An 18,892-nucleotide genomic window follows, 5' to 3' on the forward strand; every position below is an offset into this window, starting at 1 on the left:
AATCTCTATATATTGTCTCTTGATTATATTTTTGCACAAGCTGGTTCAATGTATCTTCGTCTTGGAAGAATAAATAACTCCTATTATTCTAATGTCAAAAATAATAATAATTTTTAATATTTCCATTAAAATTTGTTTGATGAATTTTTGATAATAGGACACATAATGTGGAATTTAATTGACTATAATACAGTAGATTTTCTAATTTTAAGAGTTTTTGCTCTACCAGTTCTTTTGTTTCTCCTAAAAATCAAAGAAAACAGGAAAACATAATAAATGTAATTTTCAATCCTCATCATTGGGAGATGGCTTATTATAATTTTCTTCAATACATTGTCAATACTTACAACCTAATAGAATATCAATTAAAAAATGACTATACATATCAATTGCACTTAGGATTTTCTCATTTTAAAAATCGTACGTTGCAATGGAAAAATCCCATAATGTAAAATTAAATTGCAGTTCATTGAATAAAACACAGAGAGACAGTAGAACTTCAGTTTATGTTCAATTAAACGAAAATGTTGAATGTACTTCTGTTGTTGTTTTACCCAATAAAAATGAGTCCTATATGGCTGAAATTCATAATTTAGCTAAAATATATGGGAAATATGATTTGGGAATAACGAAACAATATTTTAAAGAATCTTTCATTGATAATCTTCTTGGTGTTATAATAAAATTATTTGTTCCTAATAATGAAATGATAAATGGTAATTTTAATAATTTGTCATATTTATCCTATGATTTATGTAAATTTTTTTACACTAATAACAAAACTTCAGACTACTATGCTTTAATACGAAAAAATTACACTGTTAAACTTATTAAATTAGCCAATGGTACACAATTATTTCAAAAACAAATTGGTTCATATCTTGAAACATTTGTAAGATTTGCTAAAAGAATTATTTTAAAATCTGACAATGAAGGGGTAAATAAACTTTGTAAAGAATTAATGAAGTACAAAAAAGAACGTTTTAAGATCTATTTAACTTCGAATTTTGAAAATAATATTTATGAATGGCGGAGGGAATTTGGATTATGTCATTGTTACCATTTTATCCTTGTTTATCAGAACCCGTTAATAACAATGAGGAAAACTTGTGTGTGAACAAAATAATATAAAATTTGTAAATAAATTTAATAATGATATTTCTTCACAAATAATACACCTAAATACAAGAGTTCTTCTATCATTTTACGGAACAACTATTGAAACAATATTTATGATGAAAATGATTCTCAAAACAATTGTTGAATCAGTATAATGTCACGTAACGTATCCGAAATTTCAACACAAACTAGAAAAAATATTGACATTCTTTATACACAAATTTCTTTACATTTAGAACAACCTAAATTTAAAACAATTTCTATAACTTAAAAAAGTATTAATTTAGTAACAAAAGTTATATATTTAGGAAATCGTATATTAGAATAAATAATGTGAGTTTTGAATTTGAAACTAATAATATTGTATATGAAATTAATATCCAACTACAAAGTGACACTAAAAAAATTCAATTTTCTGGAATATGGATTAATCGTCACGAGAATGAAAACTGTACAAAAATAATGAATATTTAGAACAAACGAAACATTCTAATGATTGCTTAAGACATTGGCGTTTTATTAAACAATTTCATTTAAAAGAGAAAGCAGTAAAATTTTTAAAAAATAAAGTAATCATTGATGGAAAACATGCATCTGAAGAAGAAATTCATAATGAATTAAAAAAATATACATAAATTTCTAGATGATGAAACATTTGTATCTTACTTTGTCGAAAGATGGATAATAATTATCAAAAAATTTCAAGTATCTGATTAGAGTAAAAGCTGTATAATAGACAATCCCAATCTTTTGAATAAACTGAGATACGATATAATTATAGAAAACAATAATCTAACAATTTCTGATGGTGAATATAGAATCAATTCAATTTATTCATACAGAGCACTGCAAAAAGAAGTATCTTATTATAAGATACATTGGAAGCAAGTTACCAAAAGTATTTTCCTATCCATCTTATATCTTATAGAAACTAATGCATTTTAAGTTGTTTTAGATAACTTAGAAGCAAGTTATAAAAAACATCTTAAAAAGGCGACCAAAACATCTTAAAATAAAATACTTCTTTTTGCAGTGAGAAAGATGTAAAATAGAAGAAAAATCATCGTTAGAGGATATAATTCAAAATTTTAATGAACAAAAAGCAGGTTTTTCGGTTACATTTGAAGATTATTATGCTATATATGAAATTTTATGACATTAGGTGATAGAAGGATAATTGGAGATACACGTGAAGCGAAACTAATGAAACTTGCACTATATATAAATTAGCAATAAGACAGTTTGATGATTTAATAGATGATTTTAAATTGACATTATTTCATACCGATTCAAAACCTATACTAATATTGTTAATAGTGAATATTTTTGGGGAAAAAAAAATTATTTTGCAAAAATTTACACTAACTTCAACAAATATAACGTCTGCCACGAGATTTGCTGTATATCTACTATTTGGATTCACAAATATTTTGTATGAAATGAAATTTACTACTGATTCTCATTTTAGAGCAACAATTAAAACAAAACCTTTTGATGAAAAAAAAGTAATTCTTTTACTTGGAAGTAAATGTCAAATTATAAATAATGTCAGAAACAGATATATAAAAGAAGTGGGTAAATTAAAAAAAAAACACAAAAATCAAGTTGTAAATTGTTATTTTGTATACAAAATATTACTACATTTATAAATAAAATTATAAATTTAAACAAGGGTTTAAAATATTTTTAACAAATAAAATAAAATGGTTATTGTTTTGTCTAATTATTGTCAATTGTTACGTCAAATGTAACTTTGCCATTTTCCCCCTTAAGTTCTCTTTTATGTTATTAAAAAAACAGAATTTCAATCTATATTTGCGTTCTCTAATATAATGGAAGAGATTCTAAAATTTTTACATTACATTTAAATTTTATATATTTACATGTGTCAGATGTAAACAACATATATAGTAAAACGGTTTTTAATTTATGTTTAAAATATAAAATGCTTTAAAAAAAGTAAATTTACCATACAAAACATAACATTCCCGGCATCTTCGACCATATTTGTTAGTGACGTCACGACAAACGTTTCCAATACGTTATGATTGTTTAAAAATTATATACAGGGTGTTCCAAAAGTATGGAAACTTTCAAATATCTCGAATAGTACGCATTTTCGTAAAAAATATCTAAAACAAAAGTTGTTCAAAAAAAAAAAAAAAATCTACATTTTTGAACCCAAAAAATTGGTCCCGGGACCCAACATTGAAAAAAGAAGTATCACGAAAATGCATACTTTTCGAGATATTTGCAAGTTTCCATACTTTTGAAACACTTTGTATATGAGGCAAAATTCCTGAAATGTCCGAACAAAAAATTAAAAGTTCTCGAATTTAATCCATACTTTTCTAAAATGTTGTTATTGTTGGTGAAAGTCTAAAAATCAATTATTATTGAATTTAATAAAATAGTTTTTGAATTACAACGTTTTTAATTTTTGACTTTTGAAAAAAAAAATTTTTTTCAATGTACAATATTTATAAGTAGAATGCATAAAAGTTAACATATATGTAATGATTTTTAAAGCTTTTTTGACGGGCTACACGCTGTTAATAAAAATTTTTTTTTTAAATAACATTTGACCTTGAAATTCAAGGTCAAAATGTTAATTTACGTTTATCTCAAAATCGGATTTTTTAAAATTATTTTTAACTCTCTCAATGGAAAGCTTGACTAAGTTCCTGCAAAATATGTAATTTTCAAAGTGGGATCTTTTAAAGTTTTTGAGATATTAATTAATTAATTAATTAATGTTTATAACAAATGAAATATCTTACAAACAAATAATGTTATCGTAAATCTAAACTAACCAATTGAAAGTTAAGGTAATTCCGCATCCAACGAGCCCTATATGAAGTATTTTGGATAAGTAGATTGTTAATAAACAATTAGTTAACATTGCAATTGTTTATTAACAATCTACTCATCCAAAATACTTCATATAGGGCTCGTTGGATGCGGAATTAGCTTAACTTTCAACTGGTTAGTTTAGATTTACGATAAGATTATTTGTTTGTAAGATATTTCATTTTTTATTGTTATTTAACTAAAATTGAACAAAAATACTGCATATAGGGCTTTTGGATGCTTGTTGTTAGTAAAAAATAAAATATTTTACAAACAAATAAAGTTATCGTAAATCTAAAATAACAAATTGAAAGTTAAGCTAATTCCGCATCCAACGAGCCCTATATGAAGTATTTTGGATAAATAGATTGTTAATAAACAATTACAATGTTAACTAATTGTTTATTAACAATCTACTTATCCAAAATACTTCATATAGGGCTCGTTGGATGCGGAATTACGTTAACTTTCAATTACTAACTTCAGAATTACGGTAACTTTATTCGTTTGTAAAATATTTCATTTGTTATAAACATTAATTAATTAATTAATTAATATCTCAAAAACTTTAAAAGATCCCACTCTGAAAATTACATGTTTTGTAGGAAATTAGTCAAGCTTTCCATTGAGATAGTTAAAAATAATTTTAAAAAATCCGATTTTGAGATAAACGTAAATTAACATTTTGACCTTGAATTTCAAGGTCAAATGTTATTTAAAAAAAAAAATTTTATTAACAGCGTGTAGCCCGTCAAAAAAGCTTTAAAAATCATTATATATATGTTAACTTTTATGCATTCTACTTATAAATATTGTATATTGAAAAAAATTTTTTTTTTCAAAAGTCAAAAATTAAAAACGTTGTAATTCAAAAACTATTTTATTAAATTCAATAATAATTGATTTTTAGACTTTCACCAACAATAACAACATTTTAGAAAAGTATGGATTAAATTCGAGAACTTTTAATTTTTTGTTCGGACATTTCAGGAATTTTGCCTCATATTTATAATTGATAATTTTTTCGTAAATATAAAAAAAAGACTGAGCAAAAAATAATTTTTTTTTCACAATACAAAATTAAATTAATTCTTTGCATTGGAAAATGCTTTATAACAAATATTGAAATTATGATGACTCCTTTTTTTATTTTACAATAATTTTCTCTTACAATAATAATTATTATATGCAATATATTATAGTAAACCAAAAGACATCTGGAGAGTGGAAATTTCTCTAAGGAAGGCGTGCCGTACTAAGAAAGGCCGTTACTACTTAAAACTTCAGTAGTCGCTTTTCTGACTTTGAATAACAGGCATTCATTAAGCAAATCGCTGAAATCTGGCATAGTGAAAGTCATTTGGAATGTTTTGTTTTCAAAGTTTATTGCTCATTACTATAACTTATTGCAATCATCCTCAATTTATTAACACTATTAAATTAATAATATGCAACTTACTTTTTCATATACACATAAAAAGTTTTTTTAAAGTTAAATTTTTCATTTTTCAAACTTGTGAATATGCCTATTTTGTTCATCAACAAAAAAAAAAAAAAAAAAAAAAAAAAAAAAAAAAAAAACCAGATTGTAATTATTATTATAATTATAATAAGTATAATGACAATAATAATAATTTGTTATATGTATTTTAACTAAATTAATTATTTCGCTGTTCATTTTTATTGGTTATACTCTTTTAAATATTTCTTATGAGTCTAATTATTAAAAATTCCCAATATGTCCAAGAGATTTTTAATGACTTTAAAAAATATATCAAATTAAATTAATTATATCTTCTTTTCATACCGGCGAAAGAATTTGATATTGTCTGATACATGAATCATCAATTTCAGTGATGAAATATGAAGGATATATATATATAACATTGAATTGTGACATTGAAACTTAATATAGAACATCATATGGAAAATAAATATCTTTTAACAATATCAGAATGCAGTCTCATGGTTATAATGATTCAGGCACAAAAAATGTAAAAGTTCAATCATTTTTTTGTTTATATTGTTTTCTTTTTTTAACGACTGTCGAAGTATTTGAAATTATCTGCGGTATACACATATGAATCATCAATTTCGATTTCCGATCATAATAATAATAATAAAAATAAAAGGAAGATATTAATTGTTTGAAAAACGAAAACTGTCTCTCTTTAACTTTTTTTTTTTTATCTTCCAGACATTTGTAAATTATGGTTTCTTTCATATATAGCATTTTCTCACAGAGGATATTTCATAATATAGATATACAGTCAGAATGAATCTCATACAGCGTGCTTCCGTGCTAGAAAGTTAATTTGAAAACACTGAGGAAAGTTTTTTTTTTATTACAAGGATTTCGATTTTTTTTTTTTTTTGCACACTCTTACTGATGATAAAATTTATTATTTTTATCAAAAATAGTAAAAAATTTAAGAAGAATATTAAAAATTTTAAACAATATAAAAATATTGTGAAGTAAAATGAAAAAAATAACATTATAATATAATAAATAAATATACTATTTTCCTATTTTTGAATGCATCGAAACGTTTTTTTTTTTTTTTTAAGAGTGTATTTATTTTCTCGATGTTACGACAGTGATCGAATTTGGTCGAGAGAGATATAATTAACATTGAAAATGAAGCTCACCATTTTGTACGAATGCAAGAACGAGTCCCAGCCATAAAACCAGAGTAAGAGCCCGCACCTTCTGAAAAAAAGAATCGTGACTTGCATTAGTGAATTGCAAGGAGTGCGCAGGCATTTATGTGATTAAGGAACTCACGTATATATATATATATATATATATATATATATATATATATATACTATAAAAATACATATAAAATTTTAGCGACGCCTTGATCCCGTTATACGAGTCATTCAGGAAACAAGACTCTCTGCGATATATATATATATTGCGACTTGTAACTTCCTGCATGACAATATTGAACCTTTCACATAATTACAATTATTTAATTTTCGAAAGCAGAGCAATAATCGTATAGCGTAACGTTTTATTACGATTGCTCAAAAAGTTAGTTCGTTTTTGTCCCTATCGTATTTGTTTCCAAATTTTCAATTTCGAAAAATATAACTTATTAAATTTAAATTTAATGCCGTTAACATAATTCGTTACATAAATATTTTTTTTTCTTATTTTTTTTTTTAATACTAAACTTAATGTTTTAGAAATTTATTTACATTTATATAAATGTTATTATTTCAATATCATTTTATTTATAATTTAATTAAGTTTGTATTCTTTTATTAATTTAAATAAATTAGTGCGCGTATAAAATTCGAAAAAATGTAGAGTTGGACCAATTTGTTTACTGTTTGTCTAATAGAATAATTAAAATTTGAAAATTCATAAAAAAAAAACAGACTACTTCAGTATAAGACAATAAAAATATAATTAACTAAAATTAATTATCATACATGAAATAAACAAAAGTATGTATTTTTTTTTACTGCGTTTTCTTCGAATAATGAATGTATTTTTAATTTGAAAGCGTAGAGAAATTACTTTCGTTTTCGTTGCATAATTTTTTTTCCTGATTTAGAGAAAACGCGCGCATTTCATTAATATTTCTTTAATTTTTTGGAAAATTGTTAAAAAAAACACATTGCAAAAATAAATATCTTCTTAATATCTTAAAACAAGATGTTAAAATGGAAATGGTATCTTCCATTCGCTTCCATCTTAGAAGAATATGTTAATTTTAATGTTTATAGATGCTTTATTCCTATTATAACATCTTAAAATAAGACACTTTAAATAACTAAAAAGATACTACCAAAACGTCTTAAAAGTTACTACCAAAACATCTTATATTAAGACACTTCTTTTTGGAGTGCATGAATGTGTATATTAGTTATTAGCAATGTTTATTGAAAGTTATATGTAAAGATTTAAATGTTCCATTTGAATAAATGTTTAGCGCGAAACTTTCTTGAACATTTATTTAATCGAGTCATTTAAATCTTTACACAATTAAATTTTCAGGAAAGTTTCGGTGCTGTAGGAGGAAAAAAGGAATTAAAATTAAAAAGTTTAAAATATATGTGAAAAGTTATGCATGTCAAACCCAAAATAGGTGACAAAACAAAAAATAGATATATAATAATAGCTGAATAGATGACAACCTTATGAATAACTATTATATATTTAAATGGAAAAATAGTAAATGTATATATGTAATAATGTTTGGTGAACATGCTTAAAAAAATGACAAAAATTCAATTGAAAAAAAAAATGTATGTCAGTTTTGCATATTAAAAAACAAAATTCTTTTTTGTATTCTCATCTTTTTTTTTCATCCGTCGAAGATGATATCAAATTCTAGGGATCGTCGACATAGGGACAAGTATTAACAAGGATATCACGTTTCTTGACAGCTCCTCCTGTTTGAATACAGAGGTATTACATACATTAATCATTAGTTTGGTTGTGAGAGAAAGGAGAGAATAAAAGTGTTTGTGCCATGACGACTTTCAAGGCTTAGTACCTATATATTCTACAACAATACACATGTCACAATTAATTGAATGAGAACACACGAACTACTCTCTCATTTACTGAATAAATTTCCAACAATATCTTCCTAAATCCGTATATTTATAAATCTTTTATATCTCTATGATTAATCTTAATTCTAAATTCTTTTTTTTCCACGCGCTAGCATTACATCATTTGCAAATAAGATTAGTAGGTATACATACTATTATCTCAATTAGTTAACAGTATATATGTGATTGTTAGGTTTATAATGTTAATTTTTTTTTTTGAAGTTTACTGTTAAAATATTGAATGGATTGATCTGAGATTTTATATGGAAGAGTTCGTTTTAAAAACGTTTTTAGAACGTTTCATGCCTGCCAAATATAATGTTGTAGAACATTATTTGAATATCTTTATTCTTAAAATTAAAAGATCCCGCTCATTTTTGATCAATAGTAAATCATATTTTTTCATCACTTCCGATTCTGGTTATCCGCAAAAGTAGTGGAAGGGATAACATGCGAAACAATTTTTCAAGTTTTTCTTTCTCATTACCTTTGTAAGTTGAGAGACAGTGATATGTATCTTTTCAATTTTAAAAGCATTAAGCAAATCTAACTCTCCAGCGTATAATTCATTTACATTTTACACTGAGAAAAATGCCGTTGGTAACTTTACAACGTCCAACGTGACTCGAAAAATGGACCACGTCAGACGTTGTAAAGTTACCAATGGTTTGTAAAAAAACGGTATGTTTTGTAGAGTTACCAACGTTTTGTAAAATTGCAAAGAGACAAATACAAGCCTTGTTTATTTACTAAAGATTAGCTTATTAACAATGAGTTTGCCTTTTTACAAACGATTGTCAATTTACGATCGTTTGTAAATTTACAACGTCCAACATGACGTTACTTTATACTAAAAAAATCACTTGTGACTTTACAAACGGTTCGTAACACAGCGCTGATATTTTTCTCAGTGTATTAAAAATTATTAAATTTTGTGCGAAATATATGACAACATAACTTAAAATTTTTCGATCCGATTGAAAATTGTCTATACAGATATATATTAAATTTTTCATTAATAGGAAATTACTCATTGAAACGAACTCCTATTCAAAATTTTACATTCCGATTAAAAACGTTATAATAATGAATCCACATTCTTAAAATGTCTGATTCACTAGACGGTGCATTTAATAAGTTTTTTTTCCTGGGCAGTTGTGGCCACTTTGAGATTTATGTTGGTATTATTAAATTTCCTAAAAATTACTATTAAATTATAGGGACATTTACACTGAAAGAAAATTCATACTACTAAGTATTAAACTCATATTAGAGTTTAATATAAATGTTACAATTTAGGGAAAAAGTGCACCTATACTGATTACTATTACAGTTTTTATGAAAATATATAATGAATTTAAGAGTAACTATTATTTTAAGAAATAAAAATTAGTATATTTATTTTAAAAATTAGTATTTTCTTTATGAATTCACAGAATACGAAATATTATAATAAATAATTTCACAAAATAGTAAGAAAAATAACATATATCCGTATACTTATTTCACATTTTGTAAAACTTTATATTAAAAGTCACGGATTTTCCCGAGAGACTACGAATTTAACCGAAGTTCTGTCTGTTTGCGGCTTCGTGTCCTACTCGAACTTCTACGACTTGATCCGATTTTCGAAAGTGTTGTTAACCAGCAGAACGTACCTAATTTATTTTCAATTTATAAAAAATGTTTTATTAAAGTTATTTAATAATAATAAATTTATTATTAATTATTAAATTTATTATTATTTTTATTAATTTTTATTTTTTGATGTCATCTTTACAATTATTTAATTTTTATTTGCAATAAAAATTTTTATAACAATCATAATTTTTAATCTGAAAAAAAAGAAAAATCTATATAAACAATTAATAATGAAAATGAACCCAGCGTAACCTCTATAAAATTACACCATTGGCACTAGTAAACTATTTTTTATTATTAAGTTATTATAAGTAAACTTCTTTCTCGCAAGTGGTAAAAATATTCAGTAGTTAGTATATAAGAAAACGATATATGCCGACCCCCAGCGAAATTTATCGTTATGCGTATAGAATTGTAAGTGTAGGTTTCGTTGCGATCGTGTAATGTCTATGTATAAGCGAAATGAACGTGCGTGTTCATTAGTATGTGTGTTAACCTGTATCGTAAGTGTGAATGTGTTGTTCCTAGTCTCACTCCTCTTCCTCCCGAGAATTAACGGAAACGTCCGAGTTTCCACTTTTTTTCCCTTTTCTTCCGACATTCTGAATTTTTCGTATAAAGTTTTACAAATATTAGAACGCTACATTCCATATAATGCAACAACTCTATGAGAATTTAATATAATATTTTCAAATATTGGTAATCTTTTTACGTTCTTTCTACAATAATTATTAATATTTGAAAAAAGATTTTAAGTTGGAACTTTAATATAAAGTATATTGAATTTTAATAAAAAGTACACTTTTCCCTAAATTCTAAAAGAATATATTAAAATGTAATACGCATTTTGTTATTTTTTCCTATGAAATTTCTTTCAGTGTATAGAATTTTAACATAAGTTGGGAATACTGTATTCACTTGCTTTAATATTAATGCTTCTTTGAGAGAAGTTCACATGGATTAATTAAAAACCACATGCAACTGTCAATGGTGCAAAACAATACATTTTTCAATGCTTTCTAATAAACATCGTGACAACATCACTTGTAAGTAAATAATTATTATTTCAAATTAAAAGCAATATTTTGATAATCTTTTCTTATGTATGTATAAATATATCTATGTAAAAGCGTTCATTTCAAGAAAATAACCTTAAATATTAAAAAAAAGCCCATGGCCAAAATTGATATAGCAAAACTATAAAAACACCATTTTTGACCACTCTATTTTATATAGGTTTAAATTGACATGAACTGATTTTGATAATTCGTCTAGGCCAAAATATCACGCACTTATTTGAATATTTTAATTAAAGTTTTTTATTTAATAAATAGTATATGTTGATTAAAAATGATATGTATTATTTTTGAGTTCATAAAGTATCTAACAATTTTTTATCTTATTCATATTTCTCAAAATACATTCATTAAATTAACACAGTTTTCCTAAAAGTATCAAATTGAGACCAAAAATTGCATCAAATCTTTGCAACGTTTTGATGCACATAAGTTATATCAAAAAGAGATCGTTTTGTGTATCATTTTTAGAAATGATACACGAAACGGTCTCATTTTTTGATGCAAAAAATTTAATCAATTTATATCAATCATGGACGAATTGAATCGACTCAAAATTAAACGAATTTTTTTCAGATATTTTGGTAATAGTACAATTGCGGAGACCATTTCACTATTTAATTTGAAAATGAAAATAACAGAAAATCAAAGACAATGTGCAATTCGATAATTAAAAAGTGACAGCTTATAAACATAACCTAAAATGCATGAGAAAAAATTTGTCGATAAAATCAATATTGCCGAGCTTTTTAGAAGGTAGATGGCAGCACTCATCTATTTTCTTTCTTTAAATTTTTTCTGAATCGTTTTTATAAAAAACAAAACTGCCATCTACCTTCTAAAAAGCTCGGCTATATTGATTTTATCGACAAATTTTTTCTCATGCATTTTAGGTTATGTTTATAAGCTGTCACTTTTTAATTATCGAATTGCACATTGTCTTTGATTTTCTGTTATTTTCATTTTCAAATTAAATAGTGAAATGGTCTCCGCAATTGTACTATTACCAAAATATCTGAAAAAAATTCGTTTAATTTTGAGTCGATTCAATTCGGCCATGATTGTATATAAATTGATTAAATTTTTTGCATCAAAAAATGAGACCGTTTCGTGTATCATTTCTAAAAATTATACACAAAACGATCTCTTTTTGATTTAACTTATGTGCATCAAAACGTTGCAATAGAAAAAGATACAACCAAGTTTACTACTGTCTTTCTTACAAATGGAAAATTAATTATTAAAAACGAACTTCTACACTGAAAAAAATTATTTGATTTAAATAATCGGTTACTGGACTATTATCAAATAAATTGTTAGTAAATTAAATAGTCAATTAAATAGTATTTGTTTCAAATACAAAAATTATTGGTCCAAATACAATTTATTTAATTTAAATAAAAATTATTTGGTTCAATTAAATATTTATTTGATAATAGTTAAGTAACCGATTATTTGAATCAAATAAATCTTTTTTTCAGATTATTTAAATCGCTGAATTCTGATTGGGAATGTCAATTATCAATCTGCATTCTTTAAAATTGAAATTCCCGAAGGCATTTATTTAATAGTTTTTTTTCCTGCGGGTATTCAAGAAAAAGTTATGATCTTTGAATAAAGATAAAAAAAAACTTTTTCCTTTATCTACATAAATACTTCATTCAAATATTCGAATTATGGGAGAATTACGTCAGAATTGTTCTTATAGTGATAAAGATGGAAAATGCTATTTGAGATTTTTGATGTAGAACTTAATAGAGGTACACTTAATGGTGTTATAGAAACAAATATGAGTTTCACTGAATGATAGATTCCTTCATGTGTCTAGTATCGCCATATATATAAAAGCGAATGCAGTCATTACGATTAAGTTCTAGAATAGAATATAAGTTATATACGCTCTCAATATCTACTTCTACAACTACCCAGGTGCGAATTTCGGTCGGCCGCCAGAGTTGGTTCGTCGGCCCATGGTCGGCCCAACTCTGGCTGCCGACCGGTCGGCAGCCAGAGTTGGGCCGACCATGGTAAATATTTGCACCCAAAGTTGGGCCGACTATGGCTGCCGACGTCGGCAGTCACAGTTGGGCCGACCATTGCAGCCATAGTTGGGCCGACTATGGGGGATTATGGTCGGCACAACCTTGGCAGCCATAGTTGGGCCAACCTTGGCTGCCATAGTTGGGCCGACCAGGGGGGGTAATGGTCGGTCCAACTATGGCAGCCACAGTTGGGCCAACCATGGCTGCCATAGTTGGGCCGACCATGGGGGTAATGGTCGGCACAACCTTGGCAGCCACAGTTGGGCCGACTAAGGGGAAAATGGTTGGCACAACCTTGGCAGCCATAGTTGGGCCAACCTTGGCTGCCATAGTTGGGCCGACCATGGGGGACAATGGTCGGTACGACCTTGGCAGCCAAGGTCGGTCCAACCTTGGCTGCCATAGTTGGGCCGACCATCATAAAGTAAATTTCTCTCCTACCATAGACAAATGTAAAATGTTTTTGTTAATTTACTTGTAATTGATTAATTTAAAAAGAAAAAAGGTTATATGTGATTAATTTATTATTTTGAATTACTAACTTTAATTTTTTTCAAGCTGTAGCTTATAACATTTATTTTTCTCCGTGACTCATATGTCATTGCGTAGTGTAGTGGTTAGCGTATTAGACTGCGGTGCGTTAGGTTGCGAGTTCGATCCCTGCGAGCGTTAAAAATTTTAATTTGTATATATGTATGTTTACGATTGCGTTTAGTGTTTAAGTATATAAAATAAATGTATAATGAATTTAAAATGATTACTAATATATGTTATTTGTATAACAAATTTTTATATTTTAATGTTTATGGTCGGCAAAATTTTAGCTGCCAAGGTTGGCCCAACCATGGCAGCCATAGTCGGGCCGACTATGGCTGCCGACCGTCAAGTTGGATGGTCGGCAGCCAAGGTCGGCCCAACTATGGTACCCATAGTTGGCCCGACTTAGTCGACCATAGGTCGGCCGACGTTATCAATTCGCTAGTTGGCCCGACCATCGGCAGCCATAGTCGGGCCGACCAAGGCTGCCATAGTTGGGCCGACTATCATAGCCGACGGTCGGCAGCCATAGTCGGGCCGACCATGGCAGCCATAGTTGGGCCGACCTCGGCTGCCTTAGTCGGGCCGACTATGGCTGCCGACCGTCAAGTTGGATGGTCGGCAGCCAAGGTTGGCCCAACTATGGCTGCCATGGTCGGCCCGACTATGGCTGCCGACCGTCGGCAAGGATGGTCGGCCCAACTAGGGCAGCCTTGGTCGGCCCGACTATGGTACCCATAGTCGGTCCAACTTAGTCGACCATAGGTCGGCCGACGTTATCAATTCGCTAGTTGGCCCGACCTCTGGCTGCCCGAGGTGGGCCGACCATGCACATGGTCGGCCCGACCATGGGCCGACCGACAATTCGCACCTGGGTACTATAAATTGGGTGGTGTAAATGTTACAGACCTCGATTATTCGGTAATCGTAATTCCACCTAAAGAAAATTCAGGATTTTGCTCTCTTTGCTATATTTTCCTTTATATTGCCAGTTTTGTAGTTACGTGTCTAGTAAATCCAAAAGATTATTACTGTACATTATATTAAGCAATATTTTAAAATAGTGATGACATTATAGAAAACAACAACATTCTATTTCAAAATCGAAATTTATGATTTGCAAAAATTAATATATTAACCCGTACATATATGTGTTTTTTATGGGTCAAGACTTATATGGAGCACTTCATGGGAAAAGGAAAGCGCGTGTGTGGGTTTCTTGCATTTTTCAATATTTTCGCAATTTTGTCTTTGAATTTTGTAATAAAAAAAAAAGAAGAAGAAAAAAATGTACAGTCATCTAAAATGTATATTATATATATAAAGATGGCTCCTAAATGAAAACTTGTTATTTGTGAAAGCAAATAGAAAACAAGCGTTACACACGAAAACAGATAGAAAGTATAATATATTCTTATATTTTAAATGACAGTTTTTTTTTATAATTATGTTCAAATTTTAATTATAATATATTATTAATAATTGTGAAAAATTTAAATTGATTTTAAAGTACGCGCTAAATTCTTTTTGTTCGAATAAATTAAAGTTTTGTCAAATGAAAATTTTAGGAATTCTATGAATTATTAAGAAATTATACAAATTGAAATTTAGGCAAATTTTTTTTATATTCTTTTTATAAAATGGATAAACAATAAACCAAGTTTTTATATAAAAGTAAATATAAAACTAAAGATTTCTCAATATATAATCGTATATATCTCAAATGAATTAAATAAAAACTTACATCATATTTTTCAGTGTTTATTATAATTCTTCTATATATAAGCAATTAGAAAATGTGGAAAAAGTAAAAAAGTGTTTAAACGCGTGTGTAATTATCCAAATTATATTGAAACTATTTTATATAATACACCAAGTTCTGGGAATTTAGATTTGAAAAGTTTTTCTCGAGCTTGACCCTTGATCCAGAAATAAAAAAGAACAATTTATGACATATAGATTATAAGATGCATATATATTTGTTATATACACATATTGTATATATAGTAAAAGATTTAAATTGGAAAGTTTTAGTCACACTTGATCGCAATTCAAATATTATTAAGATTGACCTGCTTTTACCCAAATACTTTTGAGATATAATTATTCTCCAACAATAAATTTCCAGTCAAGTATTATATTTCAAAGCTAATAGTAGTGCACCATGAGAAAAACAATTATTATTATTATTATTATTATTATTATTATTATATTATTATGAATAGCAATGACAGCGAAACTTTCCTGCAATTTTTGGAAATTACAATTATTGTTCAATTGATGGAAAAAGTTTATAATTACTCTAATTTTAAAAGAAAAGTTTTATGAAAGGAAAATGTTAAAAAAATATATACATAGTCAAAAATTAAATTTAAGTTAATTAAATTTTATATTTTTCATTATTATATTTTTATTATTAATTTTATATTAATTACTTTTATTTATTTTTATTTTTATTAAAATTTAAATTCTCACCCAAGATACTATTATTTTAACCTGAAAAAATTATATTTTAATTTCAAGAATAATATCATAATACCATTTCTCCGAATGTTATCGTTTTGTTATTTAAACTATTCTAAATATTGAATGTTAATTGCAAATCCTATCAAAGTACTTTGGAGATACTTTGGGGAATCCCAGTAAAGGCTAATTTTACATTGATAGAAAATGTTATGAATAGCGCTTTACAGTTCTAGTTTTAATTAAAACGAGATTTCTATAAAAACCCTTCTCGAAGATAATTTTCCTAAATTCATAAAAATTTTTTCGATAATTCAGGAAATTAAATACTGAAAATTAAATAAATTAATTAAATATTGAAAAATATATAGGTGTGCCAACTGTGTAACAAAAAAAAAAAGAAAACTATATAGATATTGGCGGGAAATTTAAAAATTTTTCAAATAATATTTTATTTCATTCTCTATGCATAATCGAAATAAACAAATTCAGAATCATTTTAAACAATGTGAAGTTTGTTATTAACTCAAAGTTGATACTGAACTCATAATGATACACAACAACAATGAGTTCAGATTTTTTCTGCGGTGAGTTGGAGTAATATTATATATTCATATGCGTTCTGTAAAAAAAAAAATATCTACAAATTGATACTTATTATGTGAAAATTATAATATTGTGCCATAAATGTTAAGAAAATAGATAATTCTCTAAAAATTATACTAAAGAAAACATAAAATTTTTTAAAGAGAATTTTATGAAGTGGGCATAAACTTTTTTTCCATTTATAAATATATTTATGGATATTTTTAAGTTGAAGAAGTTGTTTCTTTACAATTAACGGAAAAATGCCTATAAAACTCAAGGTGAAGCTATGTTTAATTATTGTGATTATTAAAACTTGTTATTATAAATTCCAAAACGAATATAATTCGCGCTGGGTTTGAGAAAATACTATATATATATATGTATATATATAGATATTTTCATCTGTAGACAAAAATTACATAATTATTTTGCATCATTTAATGCTATTTAATTATTACATAATATTTGGCTATTTTATATATAGCTGATTTAGAGGCGAGTGTGCAATTTAATTGCAGACGTGAGAAATATTGATGCTGAAAAGTTCCTGGTTTTTCTTTAGCGGCCATTGTATACTATGTGCCGCGCCACTCTAGACAATTCATCAACGTGTTTCACTTTCTGGTATTTTTCAGATTGTGTTCATGATAATAAACTCAATGGCCGGGGAAATGATCTTTATATTATTGACATTCATTTTTCCATTGCATTATTCGTTTTCGTAAATTGTATAATCATGAATAAAAGCCCCACTATATGAGAAAAAAAATTTTAGTTATGTTTTTGTTGTAAAAACAATATTTTATAGTTGGTTAGTACAAAATAATTTGGTTGGCGCAACAAAACAGGTTGATTTTATAAATAGTATTATTTTGATGTGCCAAACATAATTTGGTTGTATCAAAATATATGACATTTTATTCTTTTAAAGCGTAGGCAGTTTTTGATTATTTTTTAAGACTAAAATTTTCGCTAGACATATATATATATATTATATACACCCAGAGAAAAGATTTCTTTGATTTAAAGAAACCAATTTCTTTGCTTTCTTGTTTTCTTTCATTTGAAATAGAATTTTCTTTAAAATAAAAAAAGCTTCTTAGTTTCAAAGAATTTTTCTTTGAATGAAAGAAATTTGTGCATTATATATAAAAGAAATTCTGACATTGATATAGTGTCAAAAAAACATTTATTTGAATTAAATAAAAAGTTTCTTTGAAACGAAGATAATTTTTTTTTTTTGCATCAAAAATAATTTGTTTGATACAAATAAATTTTCTTTTTATCAAAGAAAAATTTGTCAAAGAAATCATTTTTTTTTGATGCGAAAAATATATTATAAAAAAAAGAAACTTGTAGTGAAAAAAAAAATCATTGACTTGTTGAAATGCGCATTCATTATGTAAAAGTGTAAATAAATCAACAAATAATAATGAAATACTTGTGCAAAACCCATAAAATAATTTTGAAAGTAGGAAAAGCAATTTCAAAAAGTGTGAAGTTGTCTAATTAAAATGTTACGTATTTTTCATTCTTAAGTATATTTTTCTTTTTTTTTTTTATTATCTATTATAAATAATTGTTATAAAGACGATTGACTACTTTCATGTTTACCGGTTATAAGTTAGATTTGATTTTTTTTCCAAAGGTGTCTTCTTCCTCTGTCGAGGAATTCGAGGTCGACTCATTAAAAAGGCTTGGAACTGTAATTACAGCAGCATCTCATAGCGCTAGGACGTAACGACGTTACGTTACATTCGCGCATAGAGGCCGAAACATTTGCGAGAAAGTAGTTTTCGTCGTCGCATTGCGTTCTTTCTTCTTTGCTTTCTCTTAACACACACACGCGCTTGTTAATTGCATAACCAGGAGTGGCTCTCTGTATGTCACGGCCCCTCTTTTACTCTCTTCCATTATGTTCTCTTTTTTGCGCGCACGCTCATTCTCGTGACATACCGATTATTTCACACGATATTATATATATATATATATGATGTGTGTTGA

At 27.0% G+C, this 18,892-nt stretch overlaps 1 protein-coding gene across 2 annotated transcripts in view; it reads right to left on the reverse strand.

Moving 5' to 3' along the window:
* The window catches only part of LOC127282535 (uncharacterized), a 70,409-nt gene that overhangs the window by 23,531 nt on the left and 27,986 nt on the right, over positions 1-18,892 (reverse strand). For both annotated transcript variants that reach the window (XM_051306830.1, XM_051306831.1), the window contains exon 2: positions 6,619-6,679. In XM_051306830.1, coding sequence (XP_051162787.1) covers positions 6,619-6,679 — 61 coding nt within the window. The remainder of the gene's footprint in view (positions 1-6,618; positions 6,680-18,892) is intronic.

This window comes from Leptopilina boulardi, unplaced genomic scaffold (assembly GCF_019393585.1).
Source record: "Leptopilina boulardi isolate dan_hultmark-lab unplaced genomic scaffold, ZJU_Lbou_2.1 LbouV2_300, whole genome shotgun sequence".
In the NCBI taxonomy this organism is placed as follows: domain Eukaryota; kingdom Metazoa; phylum Arthropoda; class Insecta; order Hymenoptera; family Figitidae; genus Leptopilina; species Leptopilina boulardi.